Source organism: Sesamum indicum, linkage group LG8, assembly GCF_000512975.1.
Source record: "Sesamum indicum cultivar Zhongzhi No. 13 linkage group LG8, S_indicum_v1.0, whole genome shotgun sequence".
NCBI classification, from domain to species: domain Eukaryota; kingdom Viridiplantae; phylum Streptophyta; class Magnoliopsida; order Lamiales; family Pedaliaceae; genus Sesamum; species Sesamum indicum.
The window spans coordinates 1908567-1925389 of NC_026152.1; the positions used below are offsets into that span (position 1 = coordinate 1908567).

General features: G+C 36.3%; 2 protein-coding genes across 3 annotated transcripts; one reads left to right on the forward strand and one right to left on the reverse strand.

Annotated features, from left to right (window-relative positions):
- Positions 792–7098, forward strand: LOC105167420 (BTB/POZ domain and ankyrin repeat-containing protein NPR2). Its single transcript, XM_011087126.2, has 5 exons — positions 792–1052; positions 1186–2374; positions 3677–4430; positions 4953–5150; positions 6041–7098. The coding sequence occupies exons 2-5, from the start codon at positions 1829–1831 to the stop codon at positions 6304–6306; spliced, it is 1764 nt and encodes a 587-aa protein (XP_011085428.1). The 5' UTR covers positions 792–1052; positions 1186–1828; the 3' UTR covers positions 6307–7098.
- LOC105167421 (WD repeat-containing protein 26) lies at positions 7745–16446 on the reverse strand. 2 transcript variants are annotated; one of them, XM_011087128.2, is made up of 5 exons: positions 16273–16446; positions 13279–14126; positions 10242–10343; positions 9023–9652; positions 7745–8136 (listed from the first exon to the last, which is right to left on the reverse strand). In XM_011087128.2, the coding sequence occupies exons 2-5, from the start codon at positions 14071–14073 to the stop codon at positions 7921–7923; spliced, it is 1743 nt and encodes a 580-aa protein (XP_011085430.1). In that variant the 5' UTR covers positions 14074–14126; positions 16273–16446; the 3' UTR covers positions 7745–7920. The 2 variants fall into 2 exon arrangements, with proteins under 2 accessions (XP_011085430.1, XP_011085429.1); XM_011087127.2 differs by having other exon boundaries at positions 13279–14170.

Below are 16823 nucleotides of genomic sequence, written 5' to 3' on the forward strand. Positions count from 1 at the left end.
AAATGGTCTTTGGATATCTGTTGTGACGTTCAAGCGACGCTTTAACGTAATTGGTAAGTATAACAGACACATATACCAAAAATGAATACTTATCATACTAATCTGAACAATATTACTTAAATAAAGATCGCTCAAATAGTTTTCAAAATCACTAATTCAATTGGCTTTTTGATCATCTATTCAAATAATAATATCTGTAATCTTAATCTTTATTTTATTTAAAAAAATAAAATAAAATAAAAATATGATAGATAAAATTATATAAGGTATAATCATTACAATTCATCTCACATAATATATATCAAAAATTCTTCTGTATCTATAAGTATTCCGATGTCATTTTTTTTTTAAAATAAATAAAATGTTATCTTATTTTTTATTATTAAATTAATTCCAATCATATCATAAATTTTGATTAATAATCAATCTACATTAATTATTAATATGAAATATATAAATAACTATTCAATAAATATTATTAAAATAAATTAAAAATAAAATTTCAATTTCATCAACTAAAATATGTCTCCGCCACAAATAAAATGTTATCTATATAACATTATAAAGAGTGGTTGAAACCCAATTTCTATAACACGTTTTCTTTTTCCTTCTTTAATTGTTCCATAACACCTCCTTAGGGAAATCCATGTGAAAGGTTCAGAGCATCAACGTCATACCCATATTATATACAGTACACACAATTACACACATTTGTCGGTGTGTTCACATTTACACACAAGTACACCCACTCATGTGTGTGTGTGTATATATATATATATATGTAGAGAGAGAGAGAGAGAGAGAGAGAGAGGAAAGGAGAGCTTGGATTTGGTCAGCAAAGTGTGTTTCCATAATCCAATCAGAGCATTTCTATATTTTGGTAGGATTTTGTCTGAATCCTCTAACACAATTACGAGCTACAGCCCCCATCTATTTCTATCCATATACATGTATGTTTGCTGCCCTTTACAGCAAAGTCAACTAAAAGAGCAGTCCAAGTCAACTCTAACCCCCAATTACAGAACTTGCTGATTCTTCAACCAAAGCTACAGGTAAATATTTACTCTAAAAAGATTCACTGTTCTCGTTAGCTGCTTGCAAATTTAGGATGATTGTTTACTGCCTGCCTGGTCAAAATACTGAGTGTGGAGCTTTGATTCCTTCTTCTTGATCTTTGGTTGGCAGCTTTCATGTGATAAAGCAGGTGGCCAGGAAGAAAGGTTGCAGTCTTTGGATAGTTAGATTTTGTTAGCTGGATAGTTTATTTGGAAGTTTGCTCCCTCAAAGTTGAATTTTTGTGATGCATATTGCTTGGTGGGCTTAGTGCTCTATAGCTGAGGTTGTGAAGAAAGGGGGGTGTTGACTTGTACGCTGCAAGAGTTACTTTCAAGATTTTGCCTGTTTTAAAGGGGGGATGCATTTTTAGATTGGTTTTTGGTGCTTCTGTGTGAAACTGAGAAATGTGTTGTTCTTGAAAATGGAGTTTTGTGGGATTTGAAGATATTGCTTTAGTAGGAGTCGGGAAATAGACTGGTAATGAATGTTCTTGAGGTGTTTCCATTCTTTTGTGATGGATATAGATTTTGAGTTGGGCGGGAAGTGGAAAGCTCTTGAGGATTCGTGGGATTTTGACTGTTTGATTTTACCATCTTGGGAGCCTGGTTCTCTAGTTTTTTGCTTATGCAGCTAAGATATATTTGACTTGTAACGGTATCTGGATGAATATTTTGCCAGATTTTTGGCTGATTTCTGAGGATATTGGTTTTACTGGCTTGCATTGCTGATGTTCATGCGTTTTGAAAGCTAAGGATCCTACAAAACACCAACCATGGATAACGGCAATGACCTCTCATCATCCTTGAGCTTTGCCTCATCATATTTATCAAATGGCTCCAGCTGCCAAAATGTACCTTCCACCATTGGCTGCGAACTAGGGACGAGTCTTGAATTATTGAGTTTGAGTAAACTAAGTTCCAGTCTTGAAAAGTTAGTGGTTAGTTCTGAATATGGCTATAGTGATGCAGAAATAGAAGTTGAGGGGATTACTGTTGGCGTCCATCGTTGTATCTTAGCTGCACGAAGTCAATTCTTTCACGAAATATTTGAAAAAGCAAATCAGGGCTCTGTTAAGGAAAGCAAGCAAAAGTATCTCTTGTCAGAATTGGTGCCTGATGGAAGGATCGGATATGAAGCGTTTATGGTTGTTTTACATTATTTGTACACTGGAAAGGTTAAGGCATCTCCCTCTGAGGTATCAACCTGCGTTGATGAGTCCTGTGCTCATGATGCCTGTGCCCCTGCCATAAATTATGCTGTGGAAATGATGTATGCTTCTGCCGCATTTCAGATTAAAGAACTTGTGATGGTCGTTCAGGTAAGTTCGGCAACATCTGCTCACTACTACTATGGCCGAGTTGATTATACAATTTTTATGATATTACATGTTCAAATTTGGGAAAGTAAAAAGACCTGGTATGTGGGATACAGAGACAAGAAAAATCCGATCGGATCCATCCATAAGCACTTAACCACCTTTATGTTAGGTATTTTTGTCCTTTAGAAAATCATTTGCAGAGAGAGATATTTCCACTTTGCTTATTCTTGAATAGAATACGTTCTGAAGTGTATATGAAAGGTTGCACTTATTCAACACAGGCAGAGAGCTACAAAATCCAACTTTTCTTTTCTTTCAGTTGTATTGAGCCATGGTTTCAGAAGAGAATTTCTATTCTTGGCAAAATTCAAATGAAGGAGGATAACGTTATGATAATTCCCTATTCAGTACATCTATACTAATATAAAAAGGAAAGGGGCTTCATACTCACAAATGGCGGTTAATGACACCACCACACCAATTTTTCGTAAAGTAAACAATGCTTTCAACTAATAAGATAACTAACTTTCCAATTATACATTAACTAATAATTTAGTTTTCTTTTCTTTTCTTTTTTAATGTAATGTATTAATTTGTATATTTTGCTCTTGTTTATAATATATTTTAAAACGTGAAAAATTATTTATTATATACACGTAGGAACGGCTTGCCACAATGGCTAGTATCTGAAAATAAATAACTCTAACAATATGTTCTGGTGCTTTTTGTGGTAGCAGCAACCTTTGCACTGATCAAGGTTGGTGAGTTCATTGCTTCACATGCTTGGCAGTTCCGTGCCAGAATCAAACTAATACTTAATGATTGTAACCGAAATGTTTTTGAGGTCTTCACTTCCAAGTTTAAAAGTTCTAGGCGAGACCCTCTCTAAAAGACTTTGTATGTGATGTATTTAGTAAATTTCCAAGGCTATTTCTTTTTAGTTACAGCACACTTGATCACATAAGAATGGGGGAATTCAAAACGAGTAAAAATGACAAGCTGTAAATGCTGTCACTGGCTCAGATCTATCTTTATCATCTAAAGTTGCGACCTCTGTTATGCAACTCATAAGTAGATAGCCCTTGATGTCGTCAGCTGACAAAACAGTTATAATAAATAAATAAACATAGGAAATGTAGTTAATTGTTAAGTTGCAAACATCATATGTAAGGAAAATTTATTCAAACTGAGCTAAATCAGGAACCATCGGCATCATGCATTAATTGGCATTCTATGAATGGCCTTAAATTGTATAAAGTCCATGCTGTCTCCTCTAATATCCGTCTTTCTGCTTGCTTGCAGCGTCGACTCCTTAATTATGTCGAAAAAGCTTTTGTGGAAGATGTTATTCCAATCCTCATGGTAGCATTTCGTTCTGAGTTGAAGCAACTTCTATCACATTGTGTCCAAAGAATAGCACGATCTGATCTTGACGATATTACTATTGAGAAGGAGCTTCCTCATGAGGTTTTAGATGGTGTCAAATCACTTCGTATCAAATCTAAGCAAGACGAAGAGCACGATTCTGTGCAAGTGGACTCTCTGAATGAAAAGAGTATTCGGAGGATACATAGAGCATTGGACTCAGATGATGTTGAGTTGGTGAAGTTACTTCTGGATGAATCTAATATCTCTTTGGATGCTGCTTATGCTCTTCATTATGCTACTGCTTATTGTAATCCGAAAATCGTTAATGAGGTGCTAAACTTAGGAAACGCTGACGTCAACCTTAGGAATTCTCGAGGGTATACTGTGCTTCATGTTGCTGCAAGACGGAAGGATCCATCGATAGTTGTAGGCCTGCTTAACCAGGGTGCTTCCGTATCAGATACCACAGGAGATGGACAAACAGCTGTCACCATATGCCGAAGGTTGACACGGCCAAAAGATTTTCACGAGGCAACGAAGCATGGCCAGGAAACTAATAAAGACCGATTATGCATAGATGTGCTGGAGAGAGAGATGCGTAGGAATCCTTTGGCCGGGAACATGTGCATGTCATCCATGATGGTGGCTGACGATCTACACATGAGGCTTTTGCTTCTTGAAAATAGAGGTAAAAGTTAATATGTAAAATCCATTGCGGCTTTCCCCCCTTTATCCGGTCAAATGAACACAAGTATGCAGATCAAATGCAGAACTGTGGCATAACCTTTTTCTTTTTTTTGAAATATCTGTCTGAAGTTCAAGACAGAAAATGATATTTGGTTCCAAGATTGTTTGCTAGGTCTTGGCATCTATTGCATGTTAATACCTTTACTATTATCTATTTTATACAGCACATTGAAGAAATTCCTACAACCTAGTATTTACACTGTGTAGTGTTATTTAAATACTCACCAATGAGATTCAACTTGTTCTGGACCTGCTTTAGTTATATTTTGATTTCTGATTTCGCTTTTCGCTTTGGAAATTCTGTCTTAAATTATGTTCTGACTAAGAACTCAAACATCAATGCTAAAGATTCGATGATACGCATAGCATAGACACGCGCTTACTGAAATGCTTCACTTTGTTTTCTCAGTTGTACTCTTCCCAAATTCAGTTGTTGAGTTCTAAATTCAGTTCTATGTGGCAGTTGCAATGGCAAGACTGTTGTTTCCTCTGGAAGCAAGATTAGCAATGCAGATAGCACATGCAGATGCAACATCAGAATTTACTGGCCTTTCAGCAGCCAAAGGTTCATATGGCAATTTCAGAGAGGTTGACTTAAACGAAATTCCATCGGAGCAAGTAAAAAGGCTCCAACTGAGGTTGCAAGCTCTGCAAAAAACTGGTAATTCTTACTTAAGTACTGCTCGAATTTACAGAACTGCAGTCAATTGCCAGCTGATTGTGGTGAATTTTAGAATGCTAATCATTCTGAAAGCATGTCGACAACACTAGCACTTTATCCGAGTTCCCAAATCAACTGGGAAATACTTGCCCCTATAAGATAAAGCATTAATAGCTGAAACAAGTTATACCAAGAATGGTATTTTATTTTGAATCTTTTCGCTCTTGATTTTATAATACGTAGGTGCTTCTTTCATGCATTATTGTAGAACTGCTGGTCTCTGTTAGGAAGTGCATATAGGTTATAATTCATTCATTGTTGTCTCACATCCTTCTTTTCATCTTTTACTTTCAGTCTAGACACTCTTTTGTCCTACACAAAGACAGGATACCTTGATAAGTTGCAGATTTTCTTTAGCCAAGATCCTAGATTCCCTCCAGCTTATACACCAAATGCAAAGTGCTATAGTTTTGTCAGTGTATTAGAGTACTGACAGTCTGCTCAAATTTAGGACAAACAAAAGAGCGCAAAACGAGAATCTTCGGAAATAACAAACATGAACAGTCAGTTTGCTGGACTAGTTCAGCCAGTCATGAGAAAATTCAGCATATATCTCATCATTTTCTCAGGCTTGAGTAAGATTTTGGGGAAAAGATGAATGCTATGCAGTAACGTGAATGGAGCTTAAGTGCATTTTCCGATGAAAGATGTGTCCAGCAATTGCTTCATGGGTCACACATGGGCCAATGTTTGTTGGATCAAGATCCATTTAATGACTGATATTTGCAGTTTCGGATACACTGATAAAACTTTAACAAAAACTGTTAAAAATCTGATGGTTCTCATCTCATTCTTCTTTCTTCTGAATGTAATCTTTTCCTTGATGGCAGAGGAAACTGGTCGGCGATTTTTCCCCAATTGCTCAGAAGTTCTGGATAGGCTCCTGGAGTATGATACTTCCGGTTCTCTACTATTGGAGAAGGGCACTCCAGAGGAACAGAGAACGAAAAGAATGCGCTACATTGAACTCAAGGCTGATGTGATGAAGGCATTTAACAAAGACATAGCTGAAAATAACTGGGTGAACCTTTCTTCTTCTCCGTCTTGCTCATCTTCTGCTAAGGGCAGTATGATGCATAAGGTTAGAAAACGGTAGGAGGTGTATATTATCCAACCTTCTCAGTTAGCTCATTTCAGAATCTTGACAGAGCTTTCCGTCAACAAGCATTCAACATTCAATTAAAGATGTTCGTTGGTCAGAAGAATCTGTTTCCACAGAACTGATTGTTTGTATGATAGTGCCTGATTTTCGACGTTTTGTGGGTGAATACATGAACTAGATATGATACGGTTTGCTTTTACTTGGAACGATTCTGTTATCTAAGCTCTAATGTTGATCTCCAAGGAGATAATTGTGCTGTGCGAGTATAGTCCTGCAAATCAGTTGCTGTTTTAGTTTCTTGAATTTACAGAAGGTTTCAGGCTGCTATAGAGGCCAGTCCTGATTATCACCATGTACCATGGTGATGAAAAATGTTTATCGAATGACAGGTACTTCATTCCAGCCGAACGTTAATGAATCAGCCAAATCATGCTCGAGCTATATTTCTATTTTGGGTTGTCGTTTGAGTTCGAGCCTCAGAATACAGGGATATTGATCCCCTGAAGTTATTGGATTTTGTTTTCCTCGGTGTTTGCTGCACAGCTTGTCTAACGTCGAATTTCAGTCTTGAGAGTGTTGATACTATAGACCAGAACCATCGCTGAAATGGTGGGAGAGCTTCTATAATCACGTGCAAGAACGATCACTAGCCATTTTTAATCAGTGGGGGTAAACACAGATTGAAGCCAGAAACAAATGGGAACTTTGCCAATTTCAGATGAGATTGTTGTTCCAGAACAATGTAATACCAATATTTTGAATAGGTCCGAGTCATATGTGTAAGAACTCATGACGCCATCACATTTCTTAGACTGACCTGCATCATCAGTTCCAGAAAACATTTGAGTCGGGACTATCACTTCAGCTTTGCCTGTCTAAAATCTTGATAAGAAATCTCTCAGCAAGTACATTTATCCAAATTTATCTATTGGGGAAAGAATTCCATCCATGACCATGAGTGGCTTGAGCATGAATATTTTAAAAATAAGGTTGACATCGTTGGTTTCTAGTCTGTGTTATCTTTTATTTTCAGCACCCAGTAGTAGTAGTATCATCATTAGGTGCTGAAAACCTATTTGAGTACTGAAGATGGAACATTATAACATTAGTAATGCACTTTAAACACAGCCAAACAGTGTCTTCAACCTCAGTTATCCATTTACGAAGCAAGAAGCTTAAGGTTCACCCAATCGCGCACAGCACCCTCCAGATCAAAATATGTGCATTACAGCATGTTTATGCGTGTATGCATGTGTTACGAGCACTTGAAAAATTGCAAACAACTATGATCCTCAAGATCAAAATATGTGCATTACAGCATGTTTATGCATGTATGCATGCGGGTATGAGCACTTGAAAAGTGCAAACAACTATGATTGCCGATGGCATTAGGGTCCTCCATGATCATGTCTACTTGTATTCAGCATCAAAATGAAAGAATTGCCAGCAAATGCAAATATTCATGAAAAAAGAAGGTATGTAAATTGTTAGTACAGTGAATGCAAGTTCACATTCGTGTTTTAACATTGAATGCAAATCTTCTATGAATGTCAGCTTTAACATTCAAGTACAAGAATTTACAAGGAAGGAATAGTTGAGAGAACAACTTCAAGTTTTCCCATTGCAGCAATTGACACCAGTACTATGCCTTCCATTGAAGTTCATATTTACCCGACTCAATCCCCATATGCGTATAGTACGATCATCACTTGCTGAAGCCAGCATATGTGGGTTAGTTGGGTTCCAGCTAACGCAGTTTACAGCCCCAGAATGTCCAGCCAAAGTCAATATGAGCTCTCCCGAGAGTCTGTGCCATATGTAAACCTACAAATAGTATCAAACTTAGAAATTACTTCAACAAGACAAGGTGGATATTTGAAACTTAATAGTATAACAATGTAACTTATGAGAACAATCATTAAACATAAACCAAATAAAATTCTACTAGAATAAAGTATTCCAACTACTTTCTGTAACAGAGTACCAGATAAACTTGCAGCAAAGGTAATATCGTATTTTCAGAGAAGCAGGATAAGAGTGTAAAATTGTTGGTTTGATCTCATTCACAAACAAGGAAAAAAATTTCCAGCCTTTCAATCACTTTCTATGATTGCCAGAGTAATGGGAGAAAAAAAGAAGGCAAGAAAGAATCAGTAAACACATTATACCTGCCAAGATCCTTTGGTTGATAGAAATTTCTTGTTTATGTTAATATATTATGCTTACTATGTTGCCATAAGCTTTTTGCAGATCAAGGTCCCCAAATTACAGCCTTGCCATTCCCTCACTTGACTCTGACTAACAAGGACCGACTGTTTATGGCAGTAGTGTATCTCAATCTCTTACCATAAAGAGCAGGAATAAGTCAATGCATGAATGATTCAACTTATACACATATGGGGACTCCAGCATGAAAGGTCAGTGTTGGATGATATTTTAGTATAAGCAAGGTAGACTGGCTGATATGTTATTGTGGTCCTTAAATTCATAAAATGACAAGAAAAACCACAATTGCTTCAGTTTTTGCCTGAGAATATTATTGACAAAGATATCTGATTTACTTCCGAGATGTGACTAAGAGCATTCTACTTGACTTGAACCATAGAAAATGATCGGTAGATAAAAAGAACGAAAAGAAAGGAAAACAAAATATTATGCAGGAAACCAAATAGATTATTCATGATCAATATGAGAAGAGAACAAAAATCACCTGCGAGTCCTCGCTCCCACTGGCGATAAATGCTTGATTTAATCCACCAAAACAAGACCTCACGATAAAACGAGAACGTTTGTGTCCTTTATATTTTGCCACCAGCTTTGCAGTGCCGTCTATATTCCAAAGATGGAGCTCTTCATTTGACAGGCTAATGAGCAAAAACTTTCTGTCCGAGGACAGTGCAAATGAAATTATTGTTTGATCCTCTTCAATGAATTTCTCAGACTTTGTTTCCCATCCAAACAACAGTATTGTACTCTCTTTACAAACTGTTATAAGCTCTTTCCCATTAGCAGTAATACCCAAGTCTGCGATCCTACTAGTTTTCTGCCCTTTCCAACATTCTATTTCTTTCCCATCCTGATCCCACATGCTGATGCTTTTATCAGTAACACCAGAAAATATACTCTTTCCATCTGCAGCCCACCCACATGAGACCAAACCAAAACCACTTTTTTCATATACATGGAGGCACTCACCAGACGCAACATTCCAGCGTCTAACAGTCTCTTCTACTCCGCATGTAAGCAGTTCTAGATCATCAGGACTCCATGACACATAGTTGACAGGTTTCAGGTGGCCAGATAATTTGTGTTTCATGGAAACTTGGCCATCCACCTTAACCTACAAAAACCAACAGAATCATCGAGACACACCCAAAGGGACACACAATGTATGCAGCATATGTATTATCAAAAAGGTATGGATGGTTCAGAATGCATTTGAGATACCACACTATAAACACATACCATTGCACCTTGATCAACTCAAAGTAAGGCCTTTGACAAACATGCTTAACATTCAAAAGAATTTGGCCGTTTACTTCTACGAAAACATGTCGAAGACAAAGAGACTGCATCCATAACAATATTGCTATGCTTGGACAGTTCCTTGATGCATTTATCCTTTACTTGTTTTCTCTCCTATTCATGTAAACTTTTAATTGATAATACCAACAAGGAATAGAAAACAAGTTTTCTGTACACCACATCAAACTAGAAAAAGTATGAAGACAATCAGAAGATCGAGAACAGACCACGAAAGAAGTGTAAATGCATGAAACAGGATACTCGAATATTCTATTCAAGATACTTCACATTTAAAGTTGACAGCTATATATAAAAATAAGATAGAGACTCTCAGGTGCAAACCATAGTAATGGACTTTAAACAAACACTAAATGCAAGATGAAATGTCAGAAAAGCAGTACTACCTCCCATATAATCACCAAACAATCACCAGATGTCGAGGCCAAGAATTTGCCATTGTGAGAAAATTCCAAGAACCAGACTTCATCACTATGTTCTCGTAATATCTGGAGGGGGTTCAAATAGCAGAAGAAAACAAATATCAGAGTGATGAGCGAAAACAGTGGCTTTCAACAAAAACATAAACCAAATATCATCCTAATTATCCTCCGGGGATAGGGATATTCACTGAAGAATTTGTGTGTCTATAAAGAGGATGATATTAGGACGATTAGCCAATATCACTCTCTGTATTAATTGGCTCACAAATCAGAGGAGCAGAAATTCAATTAGAGTAGCAACTAAATTAATTAATCTGATCCCTTTGGATCACGTGTTGGTGGAAATGCATCTCTCTTCCTCAAACCAGGGTGAGAGATAATGGACAGCCGATATGGACAATACTGACTCACTGTCTAGCTCAAAAATGGGGTGGTACATCAGTAAAGTTCAAATTAACCCTCAATTAAAGCAGAAATGTACCTAAAAGTGGCAAATGTATCAATTGAACCCTGAATTGGAGCATTCAGTCAGAATAACCTATAATAAAGATGTTAGGGTAAACCAGAAAACTGGGAAATTGGCAAACCCAGCCAAACACCAGTGCAAATGAACAGTTAAGGGCCCGTTTGGTTGTGTTTTCATTTTCATTTTCAGTTTCCAACATTTGGAAATGGGTAGAAATGCTTTATTGGTTTTTGTGCGAAAACTGAGAATATATTTGGATTAGTTGTTTCCAAATATAGGTATATAGGTGTGAGAATGTTGAATATAGGTATATGTATTTTTGATGTGACAGATGACCAAATTGATTGAATATGTGAAATTATAAAATAATCAAAGTGAGTCTTGCCATTTGAAATAATTTTAATTGATTTGACATAAGAAAAGACATGTTGACAAGATAAGACAAGTATGACAAACCCATGTGACCTATAATTTCAAAAATTTGAGAATTAAAGTAGGAATGCATTCTCAATGAAAATGGCTTGACCAAACAAAATTCCAACTACCCAAATAGTGAAAAGTGGAAAAAATCTCATTGAAAACACAACCAAACAGGCCCTAAGTCTCTCCCTCATCTTTCTGTCCTAGTTGAAAAAATGAACAAAGGACTTCCACAACCGCTTCCTAAAAATATCCAAACCCATACAAAACAAACTAGTTACTGAACTTCTCTCACCCTGTCATTCCTAATTCTTCCCTTACTCCCAATGGCTTACACAATGATCTCTAGAAGCTCAATCTCCAGTTATATTTCTGTATAGCTATTTTTCATATTTCCATGTCAGGCTTATTTTCTTTAACAGCACCACTTAAGAAATTCAGAGAGTTCGAAGTTGGCGAGTATTGCTGTAAACTCAGATGAGATGACTCCAATTACTTAGTCGAGGTGTACTGACTATTTGGGAAAATCTCATATATATAATGCACAGTTTTTTTGCTTCACTTTTCTTATTCTTTTCGTCGGTCATGGTTGTTCTACGAAAATAATTATCAATTCTTAACTAAAAGCAATCATCATATACTCTGGTGGAACAATCTTGAACTGGTTGACACAGTCAACAGTATTCTAATTCGTTCTGCCCGATTTTGGAGAGAATGTTACTGGTAACATAACCAGATCTCTATCATACTCAAGAAAACAAAGCAGTATATGTAAAAGCCTGCTCATTTGGACATAGCGGCATCAGTGGGGATTTTGCCACAAGCTCCACATGTTTCCAGACTTCAAGCACAAGCTCAAAATCCTATACATGTGTTTGCTTCCTCTACAGTCACAAAACGTTCAATACCAAAACAGTGAAAGAAAGACTTCTTCGTTCCGATATAAATGTCTTTTTCTTCTCCAATTTCCATAACTACCACAGTTATTTGTAGCTTTTTTCCATCTATACCAGTATTAAAAAAATCTTCTCAGATCATCTCCACACAAAAACTAGGTGAAGATTCAGTCTAAGATAATATGTTCATGAGTAACCCCCCTGAGAAGTAAGACCGACCTATCTTCCACCAGTGGTTCCATAACTAAGCATCATTACTAATGAAACATCTTGGACCGCTAACTTTGTCATACAAGTCTGGGATGTATGATAGCTTCAGTTAGTAAAACTGTACAACAATAGACAAAATGGGGCTCCAACTCAGAAAGAACTCTGGTACATCGGTTCTTTCGTTTCGGTTTGGATCATTAAGTATCCGCCCCATCAAAGCTCCAGCTTTTGTTTATTCTCGTTCTACTTTCAACTTATTATACACACAAAAAACCTTAATCATTCTGCCGTAATTTCAGAGGAAAATGCCAAGAAAATGGTGGTTGTGATTGTTAATGTACTGGAAAGTTAAATCCCAATAGTATTTAGGGGTGGAGACAGAGATCACCATCCAGTATAATGTTCAAACAGTATTGTTAATTAGGATGAAAGAATTGAAAATTATTGTGGATGCAATGAGGATTAGCGGAAAGAACAATAGAAGTAGCTTTTACGAAAGCCCTTTTTGAAATTCCAGATTTTGGGCTTCTATCTAACCACGAAGAGCAAGAGAGAAGAATGTAAGAAGAGAGGGAAAGGGCCCTTTCTCCTTCTCTCCATCATCGTTTTTGGTAGGGAAAAAGAAAAATGTAAGAAGAGGGAGTGCAAGGAAGAACGAGTGCGAGGTCTCTGGACCAGGTGCTCAAGAAATCATTTGTTTGCTTCATCATGTTTAGACACATACAAAAGACAACCGTGTCCTATATATTACTTTACCTTCCAAGTAAAGTAAAAAGAAACTCAAAATGCTAATAGAATCCATCTTTTACTAGCTACGTTAACTTTGCATTACAGACGTAATAAGAGTTCCCCTTTTTCCTTCCCTTTTCTGCTTTCTTTCTTTTCCTTGTGGTAAGAGTGCATATTGAATAATTCAAAACATAAAGAAGAAAAGAGAATTTGGATGGCATTCATGTACTCAATCTTGCAAGTTCGTTTACTATAGTTAAATAGTAATAAGTAATGTTACCTGCAATGTTTGACAAGGAATCTGGTCCCTTCCACACTGATGATCAGTAAGCAATGACATTTCCCCAACCGAGGAGTTGTGAAACCTACAAGCATCCGTTTGAAAACCAAGAGCTTGTTCAACTAGATGAACCAATCTGTTTTCGGGAATCATCACTGTTGGAGGAAGCAATTTTTGCAATTCCCCCAGTAAACTTTTACGAGATTTGATCCTTGACTCTTGACCAGAAGTTCCCTCAAGTAAGTTCAGCGATGGAGACACAATGAAATAAGACAACTCTCGAACTCTGTCATCATTAATACAAAGTGGTGCAATCTCAATCCTCAGAGTCTTTAAAGCATCCATGACTTTATCTCCATCCAAAAGTTCAAAAAATTTCTGCTCTAATATTACAAAAGATGCCAACTTAACTATAGTTTCATCCATTAGGTTAATTTCATGTAATGTTGCGACACTTTCATCCCATTTACCATCAAGAATTTGCTGCATAAACGAATCTATTAGAGTGGAGCGTAACGGTATTCCTGACTCTTCCTCCAGACGCGCCCCTGTCTTTGAATAGCCAAGAGAATATAACGCCTCAGCTATAATACGAACAAGTTCAACTTTCTTAATGACACCTTTTGAACCAACAACCTCATCATCCTCTTGAGATGCTGGCAGCCTAGCCATCGAGTCACTCAATGAGCAACTACCTTTCTCACTAACAGATAAGCCGTTGGAAAGATCTCCTGATTCTCCAGAGGACACTTTCACACGTTTTGAGGGTGGTTCATCATCCTCTACACCTCCCATGAAAAGTACACTTCAGCCCATATATGGATACCACCAGAGGCACAATGAAAGAACTGTGATATTTCCAGTCAAATTTTGATGAATGGCAGATAGTACTCTGCAAAGAGCACCCAAAGGATAGTAAACTTGTGGGCAGAAGTTAATAACAATTATGTGCAAAATTTAATCCACATAGAACAAAATGAAAAGAGACTGTCAAAGTGTACAAAGTTAATTGTTGAAATTTGAAATGTCAATCTTGTAAAGCAGAACCAAGCTGAATAAATACACAACAAGAAAGAGAGAAAAAGAGAGATGGGCTTTTGCTTAGCATTCTGCTCAATGCATAAACCTCCTATTATGAATCTAGTGAATGCCTGAGAGTATTACCAGTTCTATAACCGTAAGTCACAAACATAGCTTTCTCAACAAACTTGAACTGTTGCTATCCCAGTCCACAATAAATCCCAGTTTTATGCACCCCTATCTTATACTTACTCAAGAAATAATAAGCTGTAAAACCTGTAAGTTGCCGATAACTCCAATTCATGTATAATCACACACTGAATCCTTGCTTGCATTACTTGGCCAATGTTCCACCTTCAATTCCTTGTGCTTTTCCAGTAGGATTTCAACTTAATGAGTATACAATTCATTTGAACAAGTCTAGAAATAATTAGTAATGAGTATGCGTTGATGAGAATATAACTTATTAAAATCCTTTTCCTATGAATGGCATCTTTATAGGAGCCAAAGAAACATATTATATTCACAAGCTTAGCATTCGAAGGTCATAAATCCTAGCTGTCCTACAGTGAACGCAAGCTAGAAAAAAATAGAAAGCTTAGATAATCAATTGAATTTTGCCCATGTTGACATTATTTCTGCATCTTTTAAGATTCACTACATCCAACTCCTCTAAGCTAATGCAATTTCTTAACGTACACGGACTATATTTAGCATTAAACCAGGACTAGAAAGCCCAAATGCCAACCAAAGATAGAACACCATCATACAAGTGACCTTTCATTTAGGTGCAAAAGAACAAAAAGAGAGCCGCATGAATCGCTCGCCCTAAACAAGAAAAGAAGCCACAACGCTGCGCTTCCTTTCCGTTGTGTCAGCATCTCATGATACCAAAATTAGAGTCTTCTAAGTTTTATTAACATATATGAATTCTTTTCAGAAAGCAGTACGTAAATTGAAAGGAATAACACTATATTTTAATATACCTCGATAATTTTGTGCACTATTTACATAAGATTGATAGCAACTTCTTTTGAATGGACCATTCACCAGAATAAATTGGATCTTAAACAATGTGGCATGTAATTTTGATGATCAAAAATGAATTTGGTCAAAGCAGTGTGCTTAGACAGGTGATCTTTGATCTGCTGAGATTTTCTGAGAACATTTCCTAATATGAAGATTTTGAGAGACACATTGCCTTTGCACAGAGGTCACAAAAATATTAGCTAGGTCGACCATCGACCACATTAGACCCACACTAGCTTCACATTTAGGCAGCTATATTGAACGACAAGCAAATAAAGTTTCTGACTATGATAATTGTAGTCAATAGACTCAATACACAATACTAAGATCACAAAACAATAATACTAATAACAACATGATCTAAGGCGGCTAATCTTTCTCCTTGTATGAAAAATCCAGAAAAGTACAAACACCGAGAAAAAAATGTAAATGCAAACATAAGAAAAGAAAAAATGGTGAAATTAGAATTTTTTTTTTTACATTGTGGCAAATGCTTTAATAACATAAATGTGCATCAATGAAGCACAACAAGAAACAATGACACCGAAGTTTTTTCCTTATTCAGTAATATAAATGACAACTATTAGTAAGCACAAAAAGTAGCATTTGATCCAAAAAAAGAAAAATGAAAAAAAAAAGATTAAATAATGTAGAAAATCAAAACTAAGTAAATAGGTAAACCCAACTGCTTACAGTAATTACCTTCTCATATCCCTGATGACAAAACTTACACATAGTTCAGTTACACAGATAAACATCTTTGCTCAAGTTAACAATCCCAGATCGGAATCAAGGCAATTTGAACCTACTAGGGTTCACCAAAATTAGGGAAAAATCATATAGTTTCCATTTCGTATTGAAGGCATGCTGGATTTTCAGTTCGGCAAAGACGATTGCAATTAATAAATGAATCTAACAAGCAACAATCAGAATATACAGACTCACCGATAATCAAAGAGGGCATCAATTAGAGCGCCCGATGAATAGCACCCGAGCCCTAGCCCTAGCCCTTAGCTAGTCGACGCACTGAAGCTTCAATGGAATCGGAGGGGAGCAGGGATTCGGAGAAGAACGCCGACTTAGAAATGTGTATATTTGTGAATTTTGGGGGGTGGGGAGGATAAATATAGAAGGTTTTTCTCATTTTATTTTATATTTGTTGGGGGCTTTTGATCTTTTCGGAATACGTAAATTCATTTTAGTCCCCATATTTGTGTTTATCTTCAAAATAGTCTTTATTATTTCACTTTATTTCAAATTAGTCCCTTTCATAGCAATTTTCTCATTTGCCCTTATAATTTTTTTCTTTTTCTCTTTTTCCATAAAATTATTTTAATCTCTCACTTCTTATTTTCATTTTTATTTTGGTGTCTTGCACATAAATTTTAAAAAATATAACCATTTTTAATTAAAAATACTTATAGTTGAGCAATTACGTAATAATTTAAATAATAACTTGATCAATAACATACAAACGTAAATTTGTGAATATAACA

Excerpts from the sequence above, each read along its gene's own strand:
- LOC105167421 (XM_011087128.2), bottom strand. The coding sequence starts at position 14,073 with ATGGGAGGTGTAGAGGATGATGAACCACCCTCAAAACGTGTGAAAGTG. Across the intron at positions 10,344-13,278 it reads TTCCTTGTCAAACATTGCAG|ATATTACGAGAACATAGTGA; the intron begins GTAACATTACTT and ends AACCCCCTCCAG. Across the intron at positions 9,653-10,241 it reads GTTTGGTGATTATATGGGAG|GTTAAGGTGGATGGCCAAGT; the intron begins GTAGTACTGCTT and ends TGGTTTTTGTAG.
- LOC105167420 (XM_011087126.2), top strand. The coding sequence starts at position 1,829 with ATGGATAACGGCAATGACCTCTCATCATCCTTGAGCTTTGCCTCATCA. Across the intron at positions 2,375-3,676 it reads AACTTGTGATGGTCGTTCAG|CGTCGACTCCTTAATTATGT; the intron begins GTAAGTTCGGCA and ends GCTTGCTTGCAG. Across the intron at positions 5,151-6,040 it reads GCAAGCTCTGCAAAAAACTG|AGGAAACTGGTCGGCGATTT; the intron begins GTAATTCTTACT and ends CCTTGATGGCAG.